Below are 24160 nucleotides of genomic sequence, written 5' to 3'. Positions count from 1 at the left end.
TTGACCATATAGTCCTAATGGGTGTACATTAAAAAAAATGAACTACAAAGAAATATTAAATTGCTATTATGCACACTGAAATTTTGCTAATAGAGTAGATTTTTTAAAATGTTTTTACCACATACAAAGAAAGGGGTAACTATGCAGGAGAATAAATAGGTTAACTTGCTAGGCTATTTTACTATGTATATCAAACATCCCATGCTGCTTTATGAAGATAGTGTATCATGATCAAGTGGGTTTCTTTAAAGGGATGCAAGGTTGGTTGAACATACACAAATCAATAAATTAAATTCACCACATAAATACACTTACGGACAATAATCACATGATTATTTCAACAGGTGCAAAAAAAAATGCTTTTTGATAAAACGCAATACTCATTTATGTTTAAAGCAATACAGAAACTAGGGATAAAAGGAACTTAGCTCAACAATTTAAAAGCTATATGTGACAAACCCAAAGCCAATATCATACTGAATGGAGAAAAACTGAAAGCATTTCCTCTTGAAACAGGAACAAGAAAAGGATACCTACTTTCACATCTAGTCAACATTGTCCTTGAAACTCTAGCCAGATCAGGTGAGAAAAGAAAATCAACACACATAAATCAATCACTTTCTTATATTCCAATAATGAACTTGTTGAAAAAGAAATTAGGAAAACTATTCTATTCACAATGACCTAAAAAAAAAATAAAATATTTGGGAATTAATCTAAGGAAGGATGTCAAGGACCTCTACAATGAAAACTATAGAACACTGAAGAAAGAAATTGAAGAACACCTTAGAAGACAGAAATACCTCCCATGTTCTTGGGCAGGCAGAATTAATATTAATAAAATATCAATATTATTAATATGGCCATACTACCAAAATCATTATGCAGGTTCAATGCAATTTCCATCAAAATACCAATGACATTGTTCACAGAACTAGAAAAAGTAATCCTAAAACTCATTTGGAAAAATAAGAGTCTCAGAATAGTCAAAGCAACCTGAGCAAAAAGAGTAATGCTGGAGGCATCACAATACCAGACCTCAAAATATACTGCAGAGCTATAGTAACAAAAACAGCATGGTCTGGGCACCAGATATGAAGACCAACGGAACAGAATAGAAGACACAGAGAAAAACCCACATATATCAGATAACCCAATTATCTGATACTAGACACAGGTGCCAAAAACATTCATTGGAGAAAAGATAGCCTTTTCAACAAATGGTGCTGAGAAAACTAAAATCCATAGGTAAAAGGATGAAACTTAACCCCTCTGTCTCTCTCACTCTGCACAAAAGTAAACTCAAAGTGAATCAAAGACCTAGGAATTAGACCAGAAACCCTGAAACTGCTAGAAGAAAATGTAGATCCACCTCTCCAATACATTGGCAAAGGAATAAACTTCCTTAACAAGACTACAAGGGAGAAGATCTTTGCCATCTGCTCCTCAGATAGGGCATTAACACTCAGTATATATAAAAAATACACAAAACACCAAAAAAAATCCAAATAACCTAATTAATAAATGGACAAAAGAACTAAACAGACATTTCTCAAAAGAAGAAATACAACTGGCCAACAAGTGCATGAAAAAAAATGTTCAACATCTCTAGCAATCAGGAAAATGCAAATCAAAATAACATTGAGATTTCATCTCACCTCAGAATGGCAATTATCATGAATACATAATAAGTGTTGGCAAGGATGTGGGGAAAAAGGTACACTGATACATTGTTGGTAGGACTGCAAATTAGTACAACCACTCTGAAAAGCAGTATGGAGATTTCTCAAAAAACTAGGAATGGAACCACCATATCATCTGGCTATTCCACTCCTTGGTATATATCCAAAAGAACTAAAATCAGTATACTCTAGGGATACAGCCACATTAAATATTGGCACAATTCACAATAGCCAAGCTATGAATTTAACCAAGGTTCCCTTCCACAGATGAATGAATTTAAGAAAATTTATACACAATGGAGTAATATTCAGCCATAAAGAAGAATGAAATTATGTCATTTTAAGGCAAGTGGATGGAACTAGAGCAGACCATGCTAAGTGATATAAGCCAGACTCAGAAAGCCAAAGGTTGAACGTTTTCTCTGATATGTGGAAGCTGGTCCAAAATAAGGTTAGGGAAGAGAGAGAAAGGGAAAAGGCATGGGAGGGGGAATTCCATCAAAATAGCAGACTGGAGGGCTAGATGAAGGGGACTGGAGGAGGCATTAAATAAAGAGGACTGGGATGGCATTAAATAATCACACAGACATAGAAAGTACCTTTTTCTTGGGATTCAGTGACAGATTCTCTGCCCCAGCTCCCACAAGGGAGGCAAGGGAGGCTGGCAAAAAATAAAAAATATAATAAATAAAAAATAAAAGAGAGAGCATGCCTGAAACCATCCTATTTACTTTGGGGAAAGACATTTGAGAAAGTTCAACCCAAATAAGGCAAGGGATTGGGTTTCAGGGGGTTGCTTGGTGATGTCTTGTGGTTAGCAGATTGACTGACATCTTATAAGGTCACACCCATCTCAGGTGCTGTGTGGGATCAAAGGCAGAGCAAGAGAAAAGGACACATCTATGGCACAGCCCAGTCAGAGAAGCAACATCTTCATGTGCTCAAATGCTCATGGCTCACACACACAGCCCATGGCTGGCTCACAACAAGGCACACTATAACTTAAGAATCCATAAATCTGAATAAATGTAAAATATTTGTAAGAAAAAAATTATGTTGCTTATTTAAGTTAACAGAATAAGTTACATCTGAAATTTTCTGTGAGGTCTTTATATTGTCTTTACATTTAAAATAAGAATAATAGAATACACTAATCCATCTTCAAACACTTGATCTTCAAGCACTTGTTCAAGTGATCATTCCTTCTACATGTGCACGCACATGCAAGCACGTTTGTGGAGCTGTGAATATGAACTCAGGGGCTCATGAATGCTAACCAAATGCTCTACCACTAAGCTACACCCCCAGTAAACATTCTCTTAGCTTTAAAATTCACTTCTCTGAGAGACCCAGGTGGCTTAGTCCTTCACTTAACTCAGGATTCTGCTTCAGAGAATAATTGACCCAACCACCCTATCTCAAACACTACCTAATCAGTTGGCTAGTATGATTATTACTCATCTCTTTGACTGGAATGTATTTACCATGACAGCAGGAACTTTCTTTTCTGTTACTTGTCCCTAGGACCCACAATAGTCCCTGACACATACATAGTAGTTGCTTAATTGAATATTTTTGAATGATAGACATGAGACTAATAATAGAAGAGCAAAGATGAGATCATCAGCTCCAGAAATTTGTTGTAGTTAGAAAGCTTCAGTTCAGCACTGACTAGAATATGTATAAATAGGGAACTTTTCTGTAAGGAATTCTCCTTAGTACTTACTGGGGGGAGGCCACCTAAAATAAAAATAATCAGCAATCCACTGTTTCTGCTGAAGACTCTTAACTATAGTACTAAATTAAAATTAGATCCTTTCCAGCAATCCTTTGAAGTGAGTTTTAACCCCATCTTTAACCCCAAATGAAAAAGAAAAAGGAAGCTTAAAGAAGTTACTCATAACTACTCAGTAGAGAAGCTGAGATTCAAATAAAGGCCCAATTTCAATATCATACTCCTGACTTAAACGCATCCTGACACTGATCTCTCCATGGGAACGAACTGATAGTTATCAGCTGAACCCAAATATCATAACCCAGTAGTTTTATAAATATAAGCACTCTATTTGTATCTCACTAAAATAACAGGCAAGTAAAGCATACACAGTGGACCACATAGCACCTACCCAAGAAATATTTCCAGAAATCTACTATGATGGTATGGTAATGGCCAGGTCACAAAATAACAATAGGTACGGCCTGAGATTGTGACTCAAATTATGTAACTGTTGTTTCTCCCTTAGTTATTGTTACTTTTTGACATGGTTTGCTCTGTTAAAGCCATGTCTGCTTAAAAAAAAAAAAAAAAAAAGACAATTTATCAGAACTCTGAGGCCTACAGATCCAAGAATCCAAACTAGTAATTTTATAGGCTACTCTATGTTCCTCCTTCTAAATGCTTGAGACACAAAGGAGCTCACTTTACTTTCCTCCCTTCAACCCCCCAAAAGATTTCTAGAGTCTGTTCTAGAGAAAATTAATACAGGAAATTCTACTATCTAAACAAACACCCACTGCCATCTTTCTTGATTTTATGTGGCAGAGTATTTCTTAAACTTTTGCATGCATCATTCATCTAAGAACTTGCTAAATTAGATTACTGGGTTCTCTTCATCCTGCCCCCATTTTTTTTGCTCAATAGGTATGGAATGGGGCCCCAGATTTTGCATTCTTAATAAGTCCCTAGGTGATGCTGATGTGCATAAAGCAAAGGACAGAAAATTGAGCTTGCCTATAAGTAGGTACTACATGGAAAAACTGTAAAACATGCCAGCTAACCTAGGAATGACCCTCCTCTAGGCATTTATAGGGCAGTTGGTCTCAAGAGTTAAGAGAGCATGGAAGTAACAGCTACTATTTCAACTTGGGTGACTCTTGGGAGAGGAATCAAAAGCAATCAGCCAAACTTGCTGTGATGCTCCTGCATTTAGTAATCCAATAAATTGGGCAAGTTTCCACACTTATTTTCCCAGAAGCTCTCTCTGGGGCCAATTACCTCTGGAGGACGAATGTGAAACACTGACAATTAAAAGTGTCACAGAGAGAGGGAGGGTGTTTATACTATGGTGAGACTTTAGCCACAGGGGAAATTAGGGAGCACCTGCATGGCCTGGATAATGAACAACTAAAATGAAAGACAGGTAGGCACTGAGGACCTAGTCCTCAGGAGGATGCTGAGGATGCTAAGGCCCAATGTGCTTAGAAACTTGAGCCTTAAAGAGCAATTCTTTGAACTGAAGAAAAAAAATGCAGATGAATTTAATTTCCCAAGAGACTCTGTGGTTAAACTGTCGTTACTGAAACTCTATGTGTGACTATGTGACTTGGGGTAAAAGGCAGGATGTCACCTAATTAATGGACTGACCATATGGTAGGATACCCATCTACAAGAAAGTCAGGCATAGAAATGCAAATACTACTTAACAGGAGCTTCTGATTAATAAATGGTCCTTTCTGTCAAGTGTCTCCATTAATAAATACGTTTTAAGTATAGATTTGTGCTTCTTTAAAGTCATAAATGACTCAATCAGTCTTGTCTATTTATAAGAGGCCAAAGTCAAGAACAATGAAACTAGCCACCTGTGTTATGCTTTCTGGTCATCCTATGTACTGAACATTTTTCTTTGGTAACTAACTTACATCTCTATCTAAAATATGTCTATATCCTGCTGTTCTGTTTCTAGGAAACTTCCATATCACAGTTATCTGTGGGCAGTATTCACTTGCTGATTATCCTAGTCAACTAACTCTCAACTTCTATGGCTACCACTACAATGTAAATTTACTGTGACAAGCCTCAATGAAAAGTGATGCTTCACTGAAGGGCAATCTTGAAACAAAATACCTAATGATTTGTGTGAAATGCACTGAGCAAGCTCCAGTGAACAAATTACCACAAAGGGCTTTGCTAGTGGATTGTGTCTATTCCATTGGTCTATTGTCAAATAAAGCACATCACATTGGTACTACAAAAGTAAAGGGATCCAATAACTGCACAGTCAAGGGAAAGTTATGTTGTAGAGAAAACATGGAATTTGCAGAAATGAGACCTGAGTTTGAGTTCTATCTCCTCAACCATGACTTTAAGAAAATTACTTTCCTGAAGTTCAGTGTTTTCATCTACAACTAGGTAAAAATGAAATAAAACTATTCTCAAGCTAGGTATGGTGACACACATCTGTAATCCTAGTTGCTTGGGAGGCTGAGGCAAGAGGATCACAAGTTCAAGGCTAGCCTCAGTCACTTAGTGAGGCCCAAAGCAACTTAGTGAGACTTGTCTCTAAATAAAAAATTAAAAGGATTGGGGATGTGGCTTACTGATTACGTATCCTTGGTTCAACCCCAGTGCTAGGAGAAAAAGAGAAAGAGAGGAGGGACTTCAATAGGACTACTCAGAGAGCTGAATATGTGTGCCCTGTTGTTAGTGAGACACAGTTGATGGTATCTGACTCATCCCTGCAAAATGTCCATAGGGGAGAGCATGGCTGACAGAGCCGATAGCAGCTGAATATAGAAAAGTAGCTGCAAGTGAAGTGCAATTCCATTGGCTGATGGAAAAAAGGGCAGGTTTCCCAAGGTCTTACATGAAAAATTGAGTGAAAGAGATGATATGAAACCATTTTAATAATTTCTAAGGAAACACCAGAAGGGAACAATGAAAAAGCCTATGAAAAAAGAATCTCTAAGGAACCAGTCCTCAAAGAAATATGACAAGGACAGAGTAGCCTGCAATACATGCAGTGGGCCATCAAAAGAGTTCACTCCGGGACCTGTATTTAATCCATAGAAGGAAAGTTAAACATTACACAGACCCAGAGCAAAAACTCAATTTAATAACAATACTTTATGTGGTAGGACTTGCCTGCCTTCTGTTCCCGTCTTTCACATTTCAACCCTAATTGGCTTGCAATTAGAGTGAGGGTGGTAGGGGCAAAGGCAGTTCAGGAGAGGTGAAAGGCCAGGTTTAAAGCCCCTCCAGGAAAAAAGAGCAACTTTTCCACTTTAAAAAATCTGGAAGCTCTACTACTGCTCGTTTACTACTAAATCAGACACTGTGAGACTAAATTACCTGAAGACTTAATTTTTTATTTTTTTATAGACACAATGCCTTTATTTTATTATTTATTTTCATGTGGTGCTGAGGACCGAACCCAGTGCCTTATGCCCACTGAGCTACAACCCCAGCCCAGAACTTTTTTGTTTTGTTTTAAACTGATGTTATACCTAAAACTATTTATTAAGGTGATCAGAAAAGACATGCAATTGGCCAAGTTTTTATTTAGGAAGAGATGAGAACTTTCCTCTCTAAGTTAATTCTAAAAGTGACAAATAAAGAAATTTTCAAATTCTATGTATGAGTTACAGTTGTTCAAAAAAAACATTTAAAAAATGAACCTGTGGAGTACATTTAAGAGTTAAGCCATAATAATCATAAAGTAACATTTGACTTTTTAAACTATGCATTTGTATCACTGTGATTAAAAAAATCAATTATCAAAAATTTTAAGAGGTAGGGATGTCATCTAGTACCAAAATGAGTATGTTATGGTTTGGATCTGAATTGTACCCAAAAGTTCATGCTAAAGGCTTGGTCCTCTTGCAGCAGTGTTTAGAGGTGGAGCCTTTGAGAGGTGGCTGGATTATTAAAGCTCTGACCTCATGAATGGATTAATCTATTTATGGATTCATAACTTAATGGGCTTTGGGAGGTGGTGGAAACTTTAGGATGTGGGGCCTAGTTGGAGGAAGTAGGTCACTGGAGGTATGCCCTTAAAAGGCACATTTTGGCTGGGTGCAGTGGCACACGCCTGGAATCCCAGTGGCTCAGGAGGCAGAGGCAGGAGGATTTCGAGTTCAAAGCCAGCCTCAGCAATTTAGTGAGCCGCTAAGCAATTCAGTGAGACCCTGTCTCTAATAAAATACAAAATAGGGCTGGGGATGTGGCTCAGTGGTTGAGTGCCCCTAAATTCAATCTCTGGTACCCCTCCCACCAAAAAAGGGTACTTTTGTTCCTCTCTCCTCTCTCTCTCTCTCTCTCCCTACTTCCTGGCCACCATTTTGTGAGCAGCTTTGCTCTATCATGTACTCCCTGTTCTGCCTCATCACAAGCCCCAAAACAATGGAATCAAGTGACCATGTATGAATCTGAATCGATGACATAAAATAATCCTCTTCTCCTTTAAGACGATTTTTCTCAGGATTTTGTCACAACAATGGGAAGCTAACAAAGGGCACTTAGATGGTACTGGTAGAAACTAGGACTGCTGCAGCAGTGAAAAACAGGTTCCAAGGAAAAGCACTGCTGGCCTCCTCCTTACCACCAGCCCTTGGGGTTTAAGATGCAGCCTCCCAGTCCTACCTTCAGCACCAAACACCTCTCCACAGTGAGAGCAGAAGAAGTGCTCTGGGTGCCATGTCTGGTTCATTGCTGTTAGCACTTTCTAAAAAAGGAACACAGAGAGAGACATTAGAAGACTGCAGACCTGTCAAACATTATCTGGGTTCTAAAGAGTGATTAAAACCTACATGAAACCTGAGAGGAGAGAGATTTACTTACGTCCACAATAGGAGCAGCGCAGTAGGCACAGCGTGGAGAAAAAAGGTGGTGGTAGTCTTTGGGGCAGTAGGCCAAGCCACTCCGCTCGAAGAAGGGACTGGAGCCAATCTCTTCTTTGCAGTGAGTACAGACAAAGTGCTCTGGATGCCATGACTGTCCTAGGGCATGGATCATCTAGGGGATGACATAGAGCCGGAAATGGAAGCCCAGCAGACTACTTTTAAGGACTGAGGTTGCACAACTATGTAGGCCACTGCATTCCACATAGACAACAATCCCTGGACTTATAGCACACTTGAGGTGGTCTCTTGTCATGCTTAATGAATAGTAAAAGGGTGTCCACTTTCCTGACTGATCACTCTGATAAACATGGGTACATGTTCCTTTTCATTCTACTTGCCTCAGAAAACAGTAGAAAAACATAGAGCACACAGGTGATAGACAAGAGATAACTCCAGTTTTCACATGGAAGGGATCCTTGGAAGAGGAAAGGGCCAACTGAGTTTTAACTCTTCTGCTCTGCACTTCATCTCATGCCCTACAGAGTTCCGGTCGGAAAGCTCTCTACATGGATCTGGTGAAGGATGATTCAGAGCAGGACTTTGTGGCTATGATTTGAAGATACATTCAGCTGAAAACTAATCAATTTAGAGCAGAAATGTTTGAACAAAGGGAGCAGTGAGATAAAAAATGGTTAAGAACTCAACCTCAGGCATCAGATTCTCCTGGTTTCAAACCTCACCTCTGTCTCTTACTAGACTGTAGGCAGGTCAATTGATGCCTCTCAGCTCTCAACTTCCTTGTCTTTACAAAGGGAACTGGGGGGACCATTAAATAATGGCTGGTGGGACCATTAAATAGGAAATACTTATAAAGCACTTAGCTCTGTTATCAGAGCACTACAAGTGATCAGTAATTATTAATGATTATTTAAAAGTCTTAGGATATAAGTAAAAAGTACTTTCTTTGGCAGGGCAGAGAGACAAACACACATATACAAATGCTATAGGACCAGACTTAGCTCATCCCACCTTCCCAGCAATCGGTTTCTGGCAGGAAGCACAGTGGCCCTTGGGCACGGTGGCAATCCCAAGGTCCTGCAATTCCTGCTCCAAACCCCCAAGCATTGAATCCAGGGAAGCCTTGTGATCCTGCTTGTCTGGTAACTGTTTCTTGCTGGCATCTGCCTTCATCACAACCTGGTACAAGGAAACCACAAAGAGAGTTAACTTTCAAGTACTTTTGTTATAGTTTGGATGTGAGATGTCCCTCAAAAGCTCATGTGTAAAACAATGCAAAAAGCCTAGAGAAATGATTGGGTTATGAGAGCCTTAACCCAACCAGTGAACAAATCCCCTTTGGGACTAACTCAGTGGTAACTGAAGGTGGGTAGGCTGTGGCTGAAGGAGATGGGTCACCGGGGCATGCCTTTGGGGTATATATTTTGTATCTATCAAGTGGAGTCTCTTTTTGTTTTCTGATCATCATGTGAGCCACTTCCCTCCACCACACTCTTCTGCCATGATGTTCTGTTTCACCTGGAGCCCTGGAGAATGGAACCAGCTGTCTATGGACTAAGACCTCTGAAACCATAAGCCTGTAAATAAACTTTACCTGTAAAAATTGTTCATATCAGGTCTTTTTTTTTTTTTTTAGTTACAGCAGAGGAAAAAGCTGATTAAAACAACTTTCTTGGTATTTTCTACACAACCCAGGATGCTCACCTCTACCAATAGATTTCTTGGTCTTCCCTTAACTTTCCTCTAAGATCTCGAGGAATCCAACATTTTAATACCAAGAGAAATATTTTCATTTCCCTTTTATTCTAAATTTCTAAAGCCAAATGAAAACTGACCAACCTTCTTCTATTTGTAAATCTTTTCTGACTGTAGAAAATTGAGTACATGAATATGATATCCTCTCTAACTCTTATAATGACCTAAGTTGGCAATTAGTCCGGTCTTCATTTTATTTATGTATTCTACAATCTTGGTTGAATACCTAGTCTGTGCCAATCACTGCCCTCAGCACTTGGAATAAATCAATGTACAAGACAAACCAAGTTTCTAGTCTTATTGATTTACATTCTTTGGTACACAGTAAACAAACAAACATGTTGTAATGTCAGGTAAAGCTATAGATGGAGGATGAGATGGTTAGGAAAAACTGATTTAATGGGCTAATCAGAGAAGACCAAATATCACTGAGGAAATGATATTTGAGCAGATTATTTGTGTGGTACTTAGGGACCCAGAAATATAGACAGCTGTGGGAAAGCATTCCAGAGGGAGAGAAAGCACTGAGGAAGGAAACAGTTTGGCATATTAGAAGACTTTGAAGTGCTGGGCTAGAGCCCAGGGCCTTACACATGCTAGGCAAGTGCTGTCTACCACTGAGCTACATCCTTAGCTCCTGATACATTAAAAGAAAAGACAAAAGGCCCCAGGTGCCTAGAGTTGAGGGACTGAGATTGAGGACAAGATGATGGACAGAAAGGCTAAGATTACATGGCACCCTCCTGGTAAAGACTTGGGTTTTATTCCAAGGTGATGGGAGCCACTGAAGGATTGCAAGTATCAGAGTGAAAGAATCTGACTGACAATAACCCTGTAATGGTTCATTGCAGAACTAAGTGTCCATAAGCCATAGGGAAGCAGGGAGACTATTACATATTGACTTAGGCCAGTGTTAGAGAGTGGAGAAATGGTCAGATAAGACATGCCAATAGACTGGATTTTTTTAAAGCAAAATTCCAAGTTAGTTATTATAAGCCAAGCAACGGGAGATTCTCAAATTAAAAAAACAAAAAAAAAAAAGGATATTATTTAACTTGTCTCTCACCACTACGTCCTGCATTGTCCTATTCCCTTCCAATTGGGCTACCACTACCTTCTATTAATGCTTAGCTGATCAGAAGCTACTATGGCTCCCTTGCCTCCACATCAAATGTGCACTCATCAGAAGGACATTCAAAGCCTCTCATCTATTGCCTTCACTTTACCTTTCCAATCTACCTTTTATTATGCAGCAAAAGGCCTCTTTGTTCAATGCCAGAAGGCTCCTATGGTCTTCTGATCTTGATGGTTACTCTCTACCTTCAGATCTCTACTTATTCTATTTTGCTGCCTGGAATAACCTCATATTATTTCACCAATAATAATGCTAATTCCCTTTTTCCTCTATTTCATAATGCTAGTTAATGTTCAAGAGGTAAGTAAGGCTAACATCTGAAGGCCCTGAAAGGGTGACCAATATTAAGAATAAAAATAACTAAAATTAAAAAGCCACAGTATAGCTGTATCTACATCTGTATCTACCTCTTGTGTGTATATTCCAGAATACTTTTAGATAAATAAAAAGCAGGATACTAGATGACTGGAGAGACAAAGATAACAGGAAAATAGTTTAATGTAAACTTGTTTGTACTTTTGATTTTTGTACAACGTGAATGTAAGGTTTAACTAAAAACAAATATTTTAAATTTAAATTTAAATATAACAAGAAACATGCCAAATCAATCACAAAACACAATATCATAATGTAAATTTTTTCTAGCATTTTCAGATATACAGCATAATGAGCCAGTTTACCCAGATTGACTACAGATATTAGCTAATCAAAGAACATTAACTTATTAAAGAAAGTTTGCTTGGAATGTTCATTCATTTGTCTCTCTAATAAATATGTGTTACTTACTATGTGCCAGGCATAGCAATGTGCTGGGCACTATGAGTCCCCAGGTCAGTCACAGAGATAAGGTCCCTGACCTCTCCAATTACACACATTTTTAATGCCTTAAATTTTTTTCATAGTTATGTCTTGAATGTATATCAACTCTCCAACCAGATTTAGAGTGGTTGAATCCTCTACCTTACGAATTCTATATTATATTCCTTTAATAAATTCTTAAGTCCATTTATTTGATTTCCATTCTCTTCCAGGACATGTGAGCTTGTTATTTATGTTCTATAGGCAAAAATAAGATGGTAGGTTTTATCTCAATATGGGCTTGGGATTCTTTATCTTCCTACTTTGATCTCCCCTGCCTTGTCTCATTGGCCTCTTCTGTCCTGCTCAGTCAGGTCTCCCTAACAGTTCTTAGATACATATGCCCCCTGGGCCTGTTGCAAATAAAAGTACTACTCATCTCATCTCTTTATGCTCAAACCCCACCCCTTCTTCAGAGTCAGCCCCAAGTCCCATCCCCACCTCTCCAGTAAAATCTGAGTAGCCTCGCCAAATCCCTAAAGTTTGCTCCACATATTTTGGCAAACCACCTTTTACTCTATAGAGGCTTATGCCTCATTTTACCAAGCATATTCCAAGCTCCTTGATATCAAAGCCTGCACCATATTATCATTTGTTTCCAAATAACACATAGTACAAATTTGAGTTTCTCCATGAATTGAATTTAGTCTAGGAAGGCAGAACTGAGTTCCTCAAAGAATTGTGCTTCTCTGGGCCTCCTTTATCTTTAAGGAACTTAGCTCATCCAGATTGCACCCACCTTGGCCTGCATTTCACTCAAATGGGCCATGAGTTCATCCAGCTGAGCAGCTGCTGAAGTTTTAGGAAGTGGTGGTGATTCCTTTGGCTCTTGAACTTCACTATAAAGAAAGAGAGAAAAAAAATCATATAAACTTATCAAAATTCAAATAAATGTTAAGTCACACACAAAATGCACTTTTAACTATTAACCCCTTAGGCATAAATCTAAAATCAGAAAAAAAATAATCAAAAAATAGCTCTTAGATTAAAAATCTGAACAAGGTCTCTATGCTTTTTGTCCCTAGTCATCTCAAAAAATGATGTTTTCAAGTGTGTAAAGGAAAGGGCTTAACATGTAACTGAGAGGGTATTTCCCCCCAACTATGATGTACCAAGCAGCCACTAAATAAAGCTTTAAAACCATAGCCATACATTTTTAATTTTTAGTCATATTATTTTTAAAAATTATAAGGTACTATATCTCCCCCCTCAGGTACTGTCCAACAACAAAAAATAAATAAATAAATAAATAAGAATATAAAGCAGGCATTAACAAGTTAAGGTCCATGGGCTAATTCTGACCATGTCCAACCAATGCTGCCTACAGGTGTTCTCTGCAAGGCTGAGTAGTTGCTACAGGTACCTTTAGTCCACAAAAACCTCACATGTTAATTCCTGGTTCTTTGCAGAAAAATTTTGCAAACCCTTGGTATGGAAAATTGAGATAATGTACATCATGGTGATTCCATATTTAGATAATTGGAAACAAATAAAACATTAGCCTAAAAATAGAATATAGGAGCTATTTAAGTAACTGCATAATCATTAGTAAAATTAACCAAGTATGAGGAATCAAAATAAGGCTCAAGTACAAATTAAGCAAAAATTATCTACTTAAGAAACAGAAGAGTACTTCTATATAATTATTATGATTAAAAAATAATTAAAACTGAATGTTCAAATAATTTATAAATAGCAATGAGAAAACACACACACACACACACACCCTCGGAGTTGAAAACAAAGTGTCACTGAAAGAAAAATATATGAATGTAGTTAAGTCAAATACTGAAAAATAAGAGAGATCACAAATAAAATTTTTAACTCAAGGCTCTAAAAAAAGACTCCTAAAATACTTAAGCAGGAGTTAAAGCCTAAATTAATGAAGCAGAAAACAAACAAGGAAAAAAAAAAACCTGATAGCTTTTGGGGAATATTGTACAAAACTTCCAAGTATAAAGAAAAATATGGAAAATTACCCAATTAATTCTATGAATATTACAGAAACTTGATACTAAAATTAGATAAAGAAAGAGCATTGTGTGTGAAAGAGGAATCTTAAAGACAATAGCAGAGCTTGCTTTGGTGACACATGCCTATTATCCCTGTAGTTCAGGAGGCTGCAGGAGGATCACAAGTTTAAAGCCAGTCTCTGCACCTTAGTGAAGCTCTGAGCAACTTAGTGAGACTCTGTCTCAAAATAAAAAATAAAAAGGACTGGGGATGTGGCTCAGTGGTTAGGCCCCACTAGGTTCAATCCCTAGTATAAGAAACAAACAAAAGAAATATGTTTTTTAAACAATCACGGCTAAGTAGTGTTTATGTCAATCATCCTGAAGGGTTCAAGATTAGGGAAAGGGATAATATAATTCATTATGCTAACAAATAAGAGAAAAGCTTTCTAAACATGTCGTTAGATACTGAAAAAGCAGTAGAAATCAAATTTAATGATCATTCCTATTGTTGAAGATTAAGGAAAAAAAGAAAAAGTCCTTAACCTGATCAAATGTATCTATAAGAAATATATACTAGCCTCCATATTTACTCATCAAATACAAAACACATTTTAATTAAGAGATAAGCAGAACACCAATATTACCATTATTCCTTATTTTCAATATTATTCCAGAATGCATTACCAAATACATTAAAAATAAAACAGTATTTGAAGAAAAAAAGCAAAGCACTCTCACTTTTATTTTCTTTTAAGATAGGTAATATGATCACTGACCTAGAGAATGTAAAAAAAAAAGTGATTGAACAGCTATCAGAATGAAGACAAAACACCGGAACCATTACTATATACAAGAATAAAATGAAAGAATGTATTTACTATCAACCAGCACTAAGCAATTAGAAAATTAAATGGGATCCATAATACCAAGACAAATTACAAAATATTAAAAAATAAATCTAACAAAAATGTAAGATTTCTATGAAGAAAAACACTGGAAGACATAAAAGAAGACCCACATATATGATTAAAAAATGAGCAAAGGATCTGAATAGACATTTCTCCAAAGAAGACATACAAATGACCAAAGAGTATGTGAAAAGGTGCTCAACATGATTAAACATCAGGAAAATGCAAATCCAAGTTACTATGAAATGCTATCTCATACCTGGAGGATGCCTATTATCAAAACATCAAAGATAAATATTGGGGAAAATGGTAAGGATGTAGATTGGTGCAGTCATGGAGCAAAAGAGTGGGGAGGTTAAAATAGAACCATTCAAAATTGCTGGCATATGATCCAGCAATCCCTTTTCTAAGCAGATACACAAAGGAAATGAAATCACCACCTGATAAAGATATCTGCGCTCCCATGTTCTTTACAGCACTATTCAGAATACCCAAGATATGGAAACAACCAAAGTGTCTGTTGATAAACACTTAAAATGAAATAGATAGGTAGGTAGATAAGATACATACATACATATGTACATACATACAAATAGATATGTACTGGAATATAATTCATCCTTAGAAAAGATGGAGTTCTTGCCACTTGCCACAATGTGGATGAATCTGGAGGACATTATGCTAAGTGAAATAAGACAGACACAAAAAGAAAACATTGCATGATCTCACTTATATGTGGAAACTGAAAAAAATCAAATATATAGAAACAAAATAAAACAAGTGCTGTCATGAGTGAGGTAGGGGACAGGAAATGAGGAAATTAGGTCAGAGATTACAAAATTGATGTGTAACCCAAACAAGTCTAGTGAACTAATGTACAACATGAGTGCTATAGGTACTGTATTTGGGATTCCTACTAAATGAATAAATTTTATCTGCTCTTGCCACAAAAATTTAAGAATAATCATAAGATGATGGGTATGTTAATTTGCATCATTAAAGTAATCATTTTACTATCTATATGTACCCACAGCATCAACATGCACAATGAGCTTTAAATATTCACTATAACAATTATTTTAAAAAAATACCCACACAAGCAGAAATGCATGCTATGATGTCACTTTCCTTCAATTAATTAATTCAAATAAACCCTAATAGAATTATTCAAGCTATGAAACAGATGCTAAAACTCAGGGCTAGAACTAACCCAAGGAAAGTTAAAAAAAAATGAGTTAAAGAAGGAAAATTTGTTCCAATAAATGTAACATCTTATAAAGTAATAGTAATTTCTCTCTCTCTCATTTTGCTCTCTCCCTCTTTCTTTCTTCTCTTTCCCTGCTCTCTCTCTCTTTCTCTCTCTTTTTCTCTTCCTTCTCTGTTAAATCAGACACCACTGCAATAAAGATCTTTTGGTCGCTCAATAAATAAATAAAGTGACAGTAATTAAATGTGTGTGATATTTATTAAGAAATAAAGAAATATGAAGGAGAAGACTGTAAAACCCAGAAACAGGATCATACATCTATATGATAAATGTGGTATTTCAAATAATCAGAAATAGGCTATTGGACTCAGGAATAACAAGGTATTTGGAGCATAATAAATTTAGAACCCCCACACACCATATAGCTGAGTAAATGTGAGACAAAAGGTTTTTTTTGGTTCTGAAGATTGAACCCACAGGCACTCAGCCACTCAGCTACCAAGCCACATCCCTAGTCTTTTTTATTTTTTATTTTAAGACAGGTCTTGCTAAGTAGCTGAGGGCCTCGCTAAGTTGCTGAGGTTGGCTTTGAACTTGCAATCCTCCTGCCTCAGCCTCCCAAACTGCTGGGTTTACAGGCATGTGCCACCATGCCCAACAAGATACCTAAGATATCTTAGCCTAAAAATACCACCATAAAATGGAGAATTTTTTTTTTTGGCATTTAGGGTTGATGAAATCTTTTCTAAGAAAGGCATAAAACTTTGATAATATCAATCTTAAAAAAATACATGTAAATATTTAAAACATACATAATATTTGAAAATTTGTAAAACTTCTATAAATTGATAATAAGAACACCAACTAATAGAAATCTGAACAAAAGGCTTTTAAACAGGCAGGTTTCAGAAAAAGAAACTCAAATAAATGTTTATCAGTATGTAAAAATATGCTTAATCTCATTAATCTTTAAATAAGCAATTTAAGGCAGTGAAATACAAATTTATATCTATTAGTCAAAATTATAAAACCTTAATAACATGCAGTGTTGGAAAGTCAGGATTATACATACACATATGCTTTTATATACACCATGAGTTATATAGGTTTACCTTATCAAAGCAACATCTATCAATTCTTCAAATAGATATAAGTTTCAATTCAGCAATTTCACTTCTAAGACGCTATTCTACAGAAAAAAAAATTGGATACAGACAGACAAACAGATAGAGGTGGATATATGTACAATATACACAAAGATAAAAGAGCAATACATATACATATATAAATGAAGATATATGTTCAAAGAATTTATTACAATAAGGTTTTTTTGAGCAAACTGAAAATAAACTAAATGGAGCTATAGCCAAATTTTGGTTTATTCATGCTACAGAATAACATACTGCCACCAAAAAAAATGCAGACATAGCTTTATATGAACTAAAAAGGATTTCTAAGATATATTGTTAAATTATAAAAGCAAAGCCCAGAACAATATGAAAAGTATCCTCCCACTCATATAAATTTGGGTTGATGATTTTTTTGCGGGGGGGGGGGGGGGGGTACCAGGGATTGAACTCAAGGGCACTCAACCACTGAGCCACATCCCAGCCCTATTTTGTATTTTATTTAGAGACAGGGTCTCACTGAGTCGCTTAGCGCCTCACTTTTGCTGAGGCTGGCTTTGAACTTGCGATTCTCCTGCCTCAGCCTCCCAAGCCACTGGGATTACAGGCATGCATCACCGTGCTTGGCTCATTCATATAAATTTGAAGTACATATAGTAAGTGTGAATATGTGCACAAAAGTCTGTAAAGAGGTATACTATACCTCCCAGCAGTTACCCATGAAGCTAGTAATTAGTTGGTGGAAGAAAGACTCCAAGGGGAAGAGGGGTATCTGACTTTTTAACCTTTATATTTTGGAATCCACTGACTTTTTACACATATGAGTTTATGAAATATTTTTGTATCTTAAGTTGTATTTTCAAAACAAAACAAGGGTCATCTATACTAGAAAAATAGTAATGTACATGGCCAACAGATGAAGTGGTATATGTGGCAGATGGGGCCAGCTGTAGTGAAACTCACAGGTGTATCTCATTTGTTACCTAGACACAGACAGACACACACACACTCTCATATATAATGATTGTTTAAACAATCTTCAGTAAAATAAATACAGTCACAGTATGGAGATCCTTATTTAAACTTTGTTTCAATGTAGAAAACTTAAAAAGAAATATAAAAAAAAATTTAAACCATACATATACCCCCCTCTGAGGAGACAATTATTTTGTACATTTTAGCAGCTATCATTGCAATTTTTTATAATTTTGTCTAATTTTAGACAATTTAAGTGGTATTCTATTCATACGTTATGCACGTATCTATCCATGTTTTGTAACAATAACAACAGCTAGCATTTATTGTGTGCTAATAGTATGACTGACCCTTAATAAAGAGAACATTTGTTCTCTTTAAATCTTTACAACAACCTTAATTGCTAGGCACTGTCATCCCAGAGGAGAAAAACTGAGACTGAGAAGAAGATAAAATTTTTTCTCAACAAAATACAGGTGAAAAATAAGAATTTGGGACTGCAGGCTGAAAAGTTTGTGTTCTCTGTCTTTCAAAATAATGCTTAAAGGCTATATGATTTCCAAATATATAATGTGCTATAATTTATCAAACCAAGTTTATTGTTAGACACATATATTTCTCATTTTTGCTAATATAATCAATACTGTTAAATAAATACTCACACCCATTTGCAATTATTTCCATAAAGTTAATTTTAGGAAGTGGAAAAATTAGGTCAAAAGGTATCACAAATAACTGGCTCTGGAATCAGTTCTTAATAAACCTTAACCAAGAGAACTTAGCTAATAAGTCATCAAATCAACACTAATGAGAGAGAGAGAGAGAGAGAGAGAGAGAGAGAGAGAGAGAGAAAGGAGTAAAACCATAAATAAGAGAAAATATTCTTTCACTAAAACTATTTCAAGAATGAAAACATAGCCTTACTGCTTTACTTATTATTATATATGTGCCAGCCAAGAAAAGCATAGAAGGAAAATGTTACCCTTCTCTCTTAAGAAAAAAAGGACTCATTTGGGTTCATGTTCCAACGCTGGCTTAGTTAGTTTTCAGTATTTAACAAGGAAAATATGAAAGGAAAATTAATATCTTCCTTTCTTAAAACAAAAAAAAATTGTCTTTTAAGTACTGCAAGGTCCTCTGCCAGATGCTAATGTTTTATTTTTGTTTTTAAATCTAGGAAGGAATCATCAGGTATATAAGTGACTGATTCAGTTCTTCTTGATACAGAGCTCTTCCTCAAAATCTTTCAGTCATAATCCCTTAGTACTTGTCACCACAGACATGCTCCTGGGAAGCACATCCTGCTGCTCTGTGTCCAAGCATAGAATAATTGTAGTTTCTTATCAGGATCTGCCCATTCTTAATCACTTGTACTTATTCAAAGAATCCCACTGGTTTTTAACTGGAGTCCTACTGCAGCATATAAAAGAAATAGATCACTACCATAATACTCTAATAATAAATGAATCAACCACATAATATTCTAAATAAGAAATGAGACCTTGCAAGGGGCTAGGAATGATGGTGGAATGAGTTAAGACATCAGTACCCTAAGTACATGTATGACATGAATGTTGTGAAAATATTTTGAATACAATCAGTGACTTGAAAAATTGTGCTTTATATGGGTAATATGAAATGAATTGCATTCTACCATCATGTATAACAAATTAGAATAAATTAAGAAAAAAAGAAATAAGACCTTGAAGAGTTGTAATCATCAACTCTTAAAGTGCCCACTGAGGGAAATGTTCCTAGAAAAAAAGGAACCTCAAATCTTTGAATTGTCCCCTGAATTTTTAAAGATAGTAAAAGTCACCAAAAATGACTATGTCACCAGAAATGACTTATTTCATTACTCAGAGATCTTATTAACATAAATCACAACACAAACATTTAAAAGAATCTGGACTTCTTAAGGAAGGGGTTTCATTGTGTTGGAGTTTTTCCCATTTATTCTTCTGTTCCATTTTTATGAATTGCCGCTCCCTTTTATTATCAAAATTATTATTTTTGTTCATGTAAAACATACAATTCTAAATTATTGCTCATATTACTACTGATGTACAACTGTTAGAAATTTATTTCATTACTATATTCACAGCTGGTATTGAACATTTTTTTCAAGTTATATTGAAATCAAGGTTCAGTTCACTGAAGCAAGCCAGAGTAAATGGTGGAAACATGCAGAGATCAAGATTCTGAGTCTAACATTCTATCTATACATGCTAGCATTCCGGGCTCTGAATTATACTGCCTCTGGGATTCACAAAAGTCTATAAAATATTTACAAGTGGATTTTATATAACTCTCCCACACATGCCTACATAGCAAGTATCATTCAGAACAGGGAATGTATCAAAGTCCAGTCAGGAAAACAGAAACCACAGTGAGTAAACAAAAGGAATTTAATCAGAAACTTGATTACACAGGTGATGGGACAGCCAAGAAGCAAAAGAAGATAATGAGGTAACTCAGAGATTAGCCACAGCAGGAATTCATCACAGCCTTAAACCAAAAGGATAAAGGAAAGAGGAAAAGCTGCCAGAATCCAAGGGCCCAGGTCAATGAGCTGGAACCACAGCAGATATGTCACGCTCCAGCTGAAGCCATAAAAATGTAGCTGATGACAGATATACTGTGGAAAGACAGCAGCTGGGAGAAATGCCCTGGATTTCCTCCTTTGCACCCCCCAGTCTCTCCACAGTGCCTCATATTGGTCACAGGAAGAGCTAACAAGAAAGCCTGAACTGCAGAGTCAGCTCCCTGTAATATGGAAGAAATGAGGGGGAATGGGCCAAGGATTCTATGCAGAGCAAGGGGTGTTGATAAGTTAGTACTGGTGTTGCTCAAGCTGGTTTTCATGTTATGTATTTGTTAACTTGTATTTCTACCTTCCTTCCTGCCTTCATGGATTTAAGAAACCAAGTATTTTACTAAGAACTTTCTGTGTACCAGGCACTACTTTCTTATTGTTTTGCTTCATTTGTTTTTTTTTTTTTTTTTACTGAGGCAGGGAGGGGGAGGTCAGGGGAACGGCTCATCCCACAATTTTCTGGAACTAGAACTAACTGGCAAAACATATATTAATAAACTGGCCTCACCCCCACCAAAATAGAAAATTCCCTCAAGTGAGGAGTTTTATTAAAGACTTCTTATATTGAGTCCTTCTGCTGTCTTTGCCTTGTGTGAATGTATTACTGATTGTGATTCTGAAACCAAAATAGTGTAGTAGAACATGCAACAGTTTTTACTATCTAATATCGTAAGCCCTTTGAACTGTTTCCCAGACAGTTGTCTGATGTTAAAAACTACAAGCTATGACTGAAGAGAGAACAACAACAACAAAAAATGGCCTTTAAAATTTTTCAGACTACCAATTCTGCTTGTGTCAGGAGAAACGATTTAGTAAGTGAATCTGTTTCAGTATGTAACTTTCATTAAAGGAAACTTTTCACCAGCTAAATGAAATTGGAAGAAACATTCAAGAAAGAAGTATATATTCAAGTCTGCCATGGAGCCCCACTATCTGATGTTGTTGGAATCTTCCTTATGTTTCTTGGGTATGTTTTCTCTTATGTGAACTACAGCACATATCTGGACTAGACAAGCTAAACCATCTGTGGTGACTCTGGGACTATTTAGACTTTTTCAGATGGCAAAGGAAATAGCAGAGCCCACAAGCCTGGACAGTCTGTCTGGAAGCCAGGCACCTGGAGAATCTGCCAAGTCAGTTGAGCAGAGTTCTACATCTGCTCAAAGAGAAAAAGGAGGAGCGTAGAGGAGTGATAACCATTGACACTTATAAACCAACTGCTCAAAGAGTGACAAATCAAAGTTATTATCTAATATCGTTAGTTTTTTACATATTTAGTAAAAACAGAAACCCACCTGTAGACATTGGGCTCCTGGATACTTGTAGTATACACAAGCTGCACCTAAAATATATAAGTGACAAAGAAGAGCAAAGAATGATTTCTGTTGTTAAAATATTGGTTCTTATCAACATTAGGAGTTACAGGATGTTTTTTTGCTTCTAAAGGGGGCTGATACACGCCTTTAATCCCAGCAGCTTGGGAGGTTGAGGCAGGAGGATCACTGAGTTCAAAGCCAGCTTCAGCAATGGCGAGGCGCTGAGCAACTCAGTGAGACCCTGTCTCTAAATAAAACACAAAATAGGGCTGGGAGTGTGGCTCAGTGGTTGAGTGATCCTGAGTTCAATCCCCAGTATCCCCCCTCAAAAAAAATTAAAGTGGACTGATAGTTCTGAGATATCAGAGTAAATCACTGAGATCTCCTTTCCTAAGACACAGGAATTACCAACCCTCCTGTAGAGAAAGGCCAAACTTTATAGAGTAGTTGGCATGAGAACAAATACTAGCAGTCCCTCCCTGCCTGAAAAGCAATGAAATAGAGAAGTACACCCTCCTCACATAGGAACCATAAAACAAACAGAAGGGCAAGAGTAAAGCCCCTTTATTTAACCACTCAGGATGGTGCTGAGAGTATAAGCTACAACACAATCAAACTTGACATTGGAAAAGAAATACGTGTGAATCCATGGTGATTCACTAAATAAATACTGAGTATCTGTCATGTACCAAGACAGAGGATATAGCAGGTCAAAAAACAAAACATAACAATCACATAAAACTGAATGTCCTGCTTCTGGTGGTAAGAAACTGATAAATAACAAATTAATAAGTAAAGTTAAGCAGGGGGTGCAAAGATGCAAAGTAGGGGAGAGATTGCAGTTATAACTATATTAATCAAGTAATCACTGAGTAGAGGTGCTTGAGCAAGAACTAAGATGAGGAAAATACACATACATTAGTGGTAACATGATTCATGTGGAAGCAATGACTATAAAAAACACTCTGGAGAGACTTGTGGCCTGAGGAGTGGGCGCCAGGGAAAAAGGGGCAAGATCATGCATACAGAGTGGCAATTTAACCTACTGTTCAAAGTGGGACACTTTTGAGGGCAAAAGGGAGTTCTAAAAACAATTCACATATAATTTTTGAAATATGTATTTTTATCAAAAATTTAATTTTTATTATATTGGTGAACCTACAAAATAATTCTACTGAATACTCATTTTCTAAATAAAAATTTCTAAAATATTTTAAATGACTATATTTACAAACATTAGGGCAAGTTTAAAAAACTCATCTGAACATTTAAATAGCACAAGTAAATTAATTATTCTTGATATATGGTCACAAACTTTAATCAGTTTCTTAGCACTGCTGTCTCTGACATTGTGATATAAAAATTTTTTTGGAAAATATATTCCTTTCAATATGGTGCTATCGTTCTCACAAAATTGAAATCTCCTTCAAGGCTGAATTTTATGGTTAATATATTTGAATTGCTGATAGTTTTAATTTATGCCTGCTTGTAGACCATAATGTTTTTAACTGGTTTTAAGATACCTTTACTGTGAATTTGTACATTCAGAGCAAATTCTGCTAAATGGAAAATATTCTCAATTCTATTTTTTATGCTGAAATGTGTAAATATTTTAGGACAATATTTTCACAGGTGCTGCCTTTCTGCTTCTCTTTCAGAGCACCTTTCTTCAATAATATTCTTATAAGCCAAAACTTTGATATACTTTGACAATTTTATTTCATTCGGTGGAGAATATAAATTTATTCAATTAAAATAGGGATCAAAATCTGATTTTTTCAGAAGCACAATTTTCAAATTAGTAATTAAACCATTGAACTCTCATCTTTAGATTTGTTCAATTCTCAGCTTTTGTAGCAAGAAATCTAAGCTACATCTTTTTCAAACTCATTACTCCCTAAAAGCTTCAAAAGCAGAATTTTAATGCTATATTCACTGAATAATTTAAGATTTCAAACTCTTGCTTTTGGGGGAGTGGAGGAATACCAGGGATTGAACCCAGAGGCACTTAAACACTGAGCCACATCTTTAGCCTTTTCTATTTTTTTTTTTTTTCATTTTGAAATAGGA

At 36.3% G+C, this 24160-nt stretch overlaps 1 protein-coding gene across 1 annotated transcript in view; it reads right to left on the bottom strand.

The window, feature by feature from the left end:
- Lpxn (leupaxin) overlaps positions 1–24160 on the bottom strand; it is a 33326-nt gene that overhangs the window by 2477 nt on the left and 6689 nt on the right. Inside the window, exons 3-7 of the mRNA XM_027944515.3 lie at positions 22070–22116; positions 12746–12845; positions 9270–9437; positions 8239–8412; positions 8041–8122 (exon numbers count right to left, since the gene is read on the bottom strand). Coding sequence (XP_027800316.2) covers positions 8041–8122; positions 8239–8412; positions 9270–9437; positions 12746–12845; positions 22070–22116 — 571 coding nt within the window. The remainder of the gene's footprint in view (positions 1–8040; positions 8123–8238; positions 8413–9269; positions 9438–12745; positions 12846–22069; positions 22117–24160) is intronic.

Source organism: Marmota flaviventris, chromosome 9 (assembly GCF_047511675.1).
Source record: "Marmota flaviventris isolate mMarFla1 chromosome 9, mMarFla1.hap1, whole genome shotgun sequence".
NCBI classification, from domain to species: Eukaryota; Metazoa; Chordata; class Mammalia; order Rodentia; family Sciuridae; genus Marmota; species Marmota flaviventris.
Note: the sequence above shows the minus strand (reverse complement) of the source record. Positions and strands in the feature narration are given on the sequence as shown.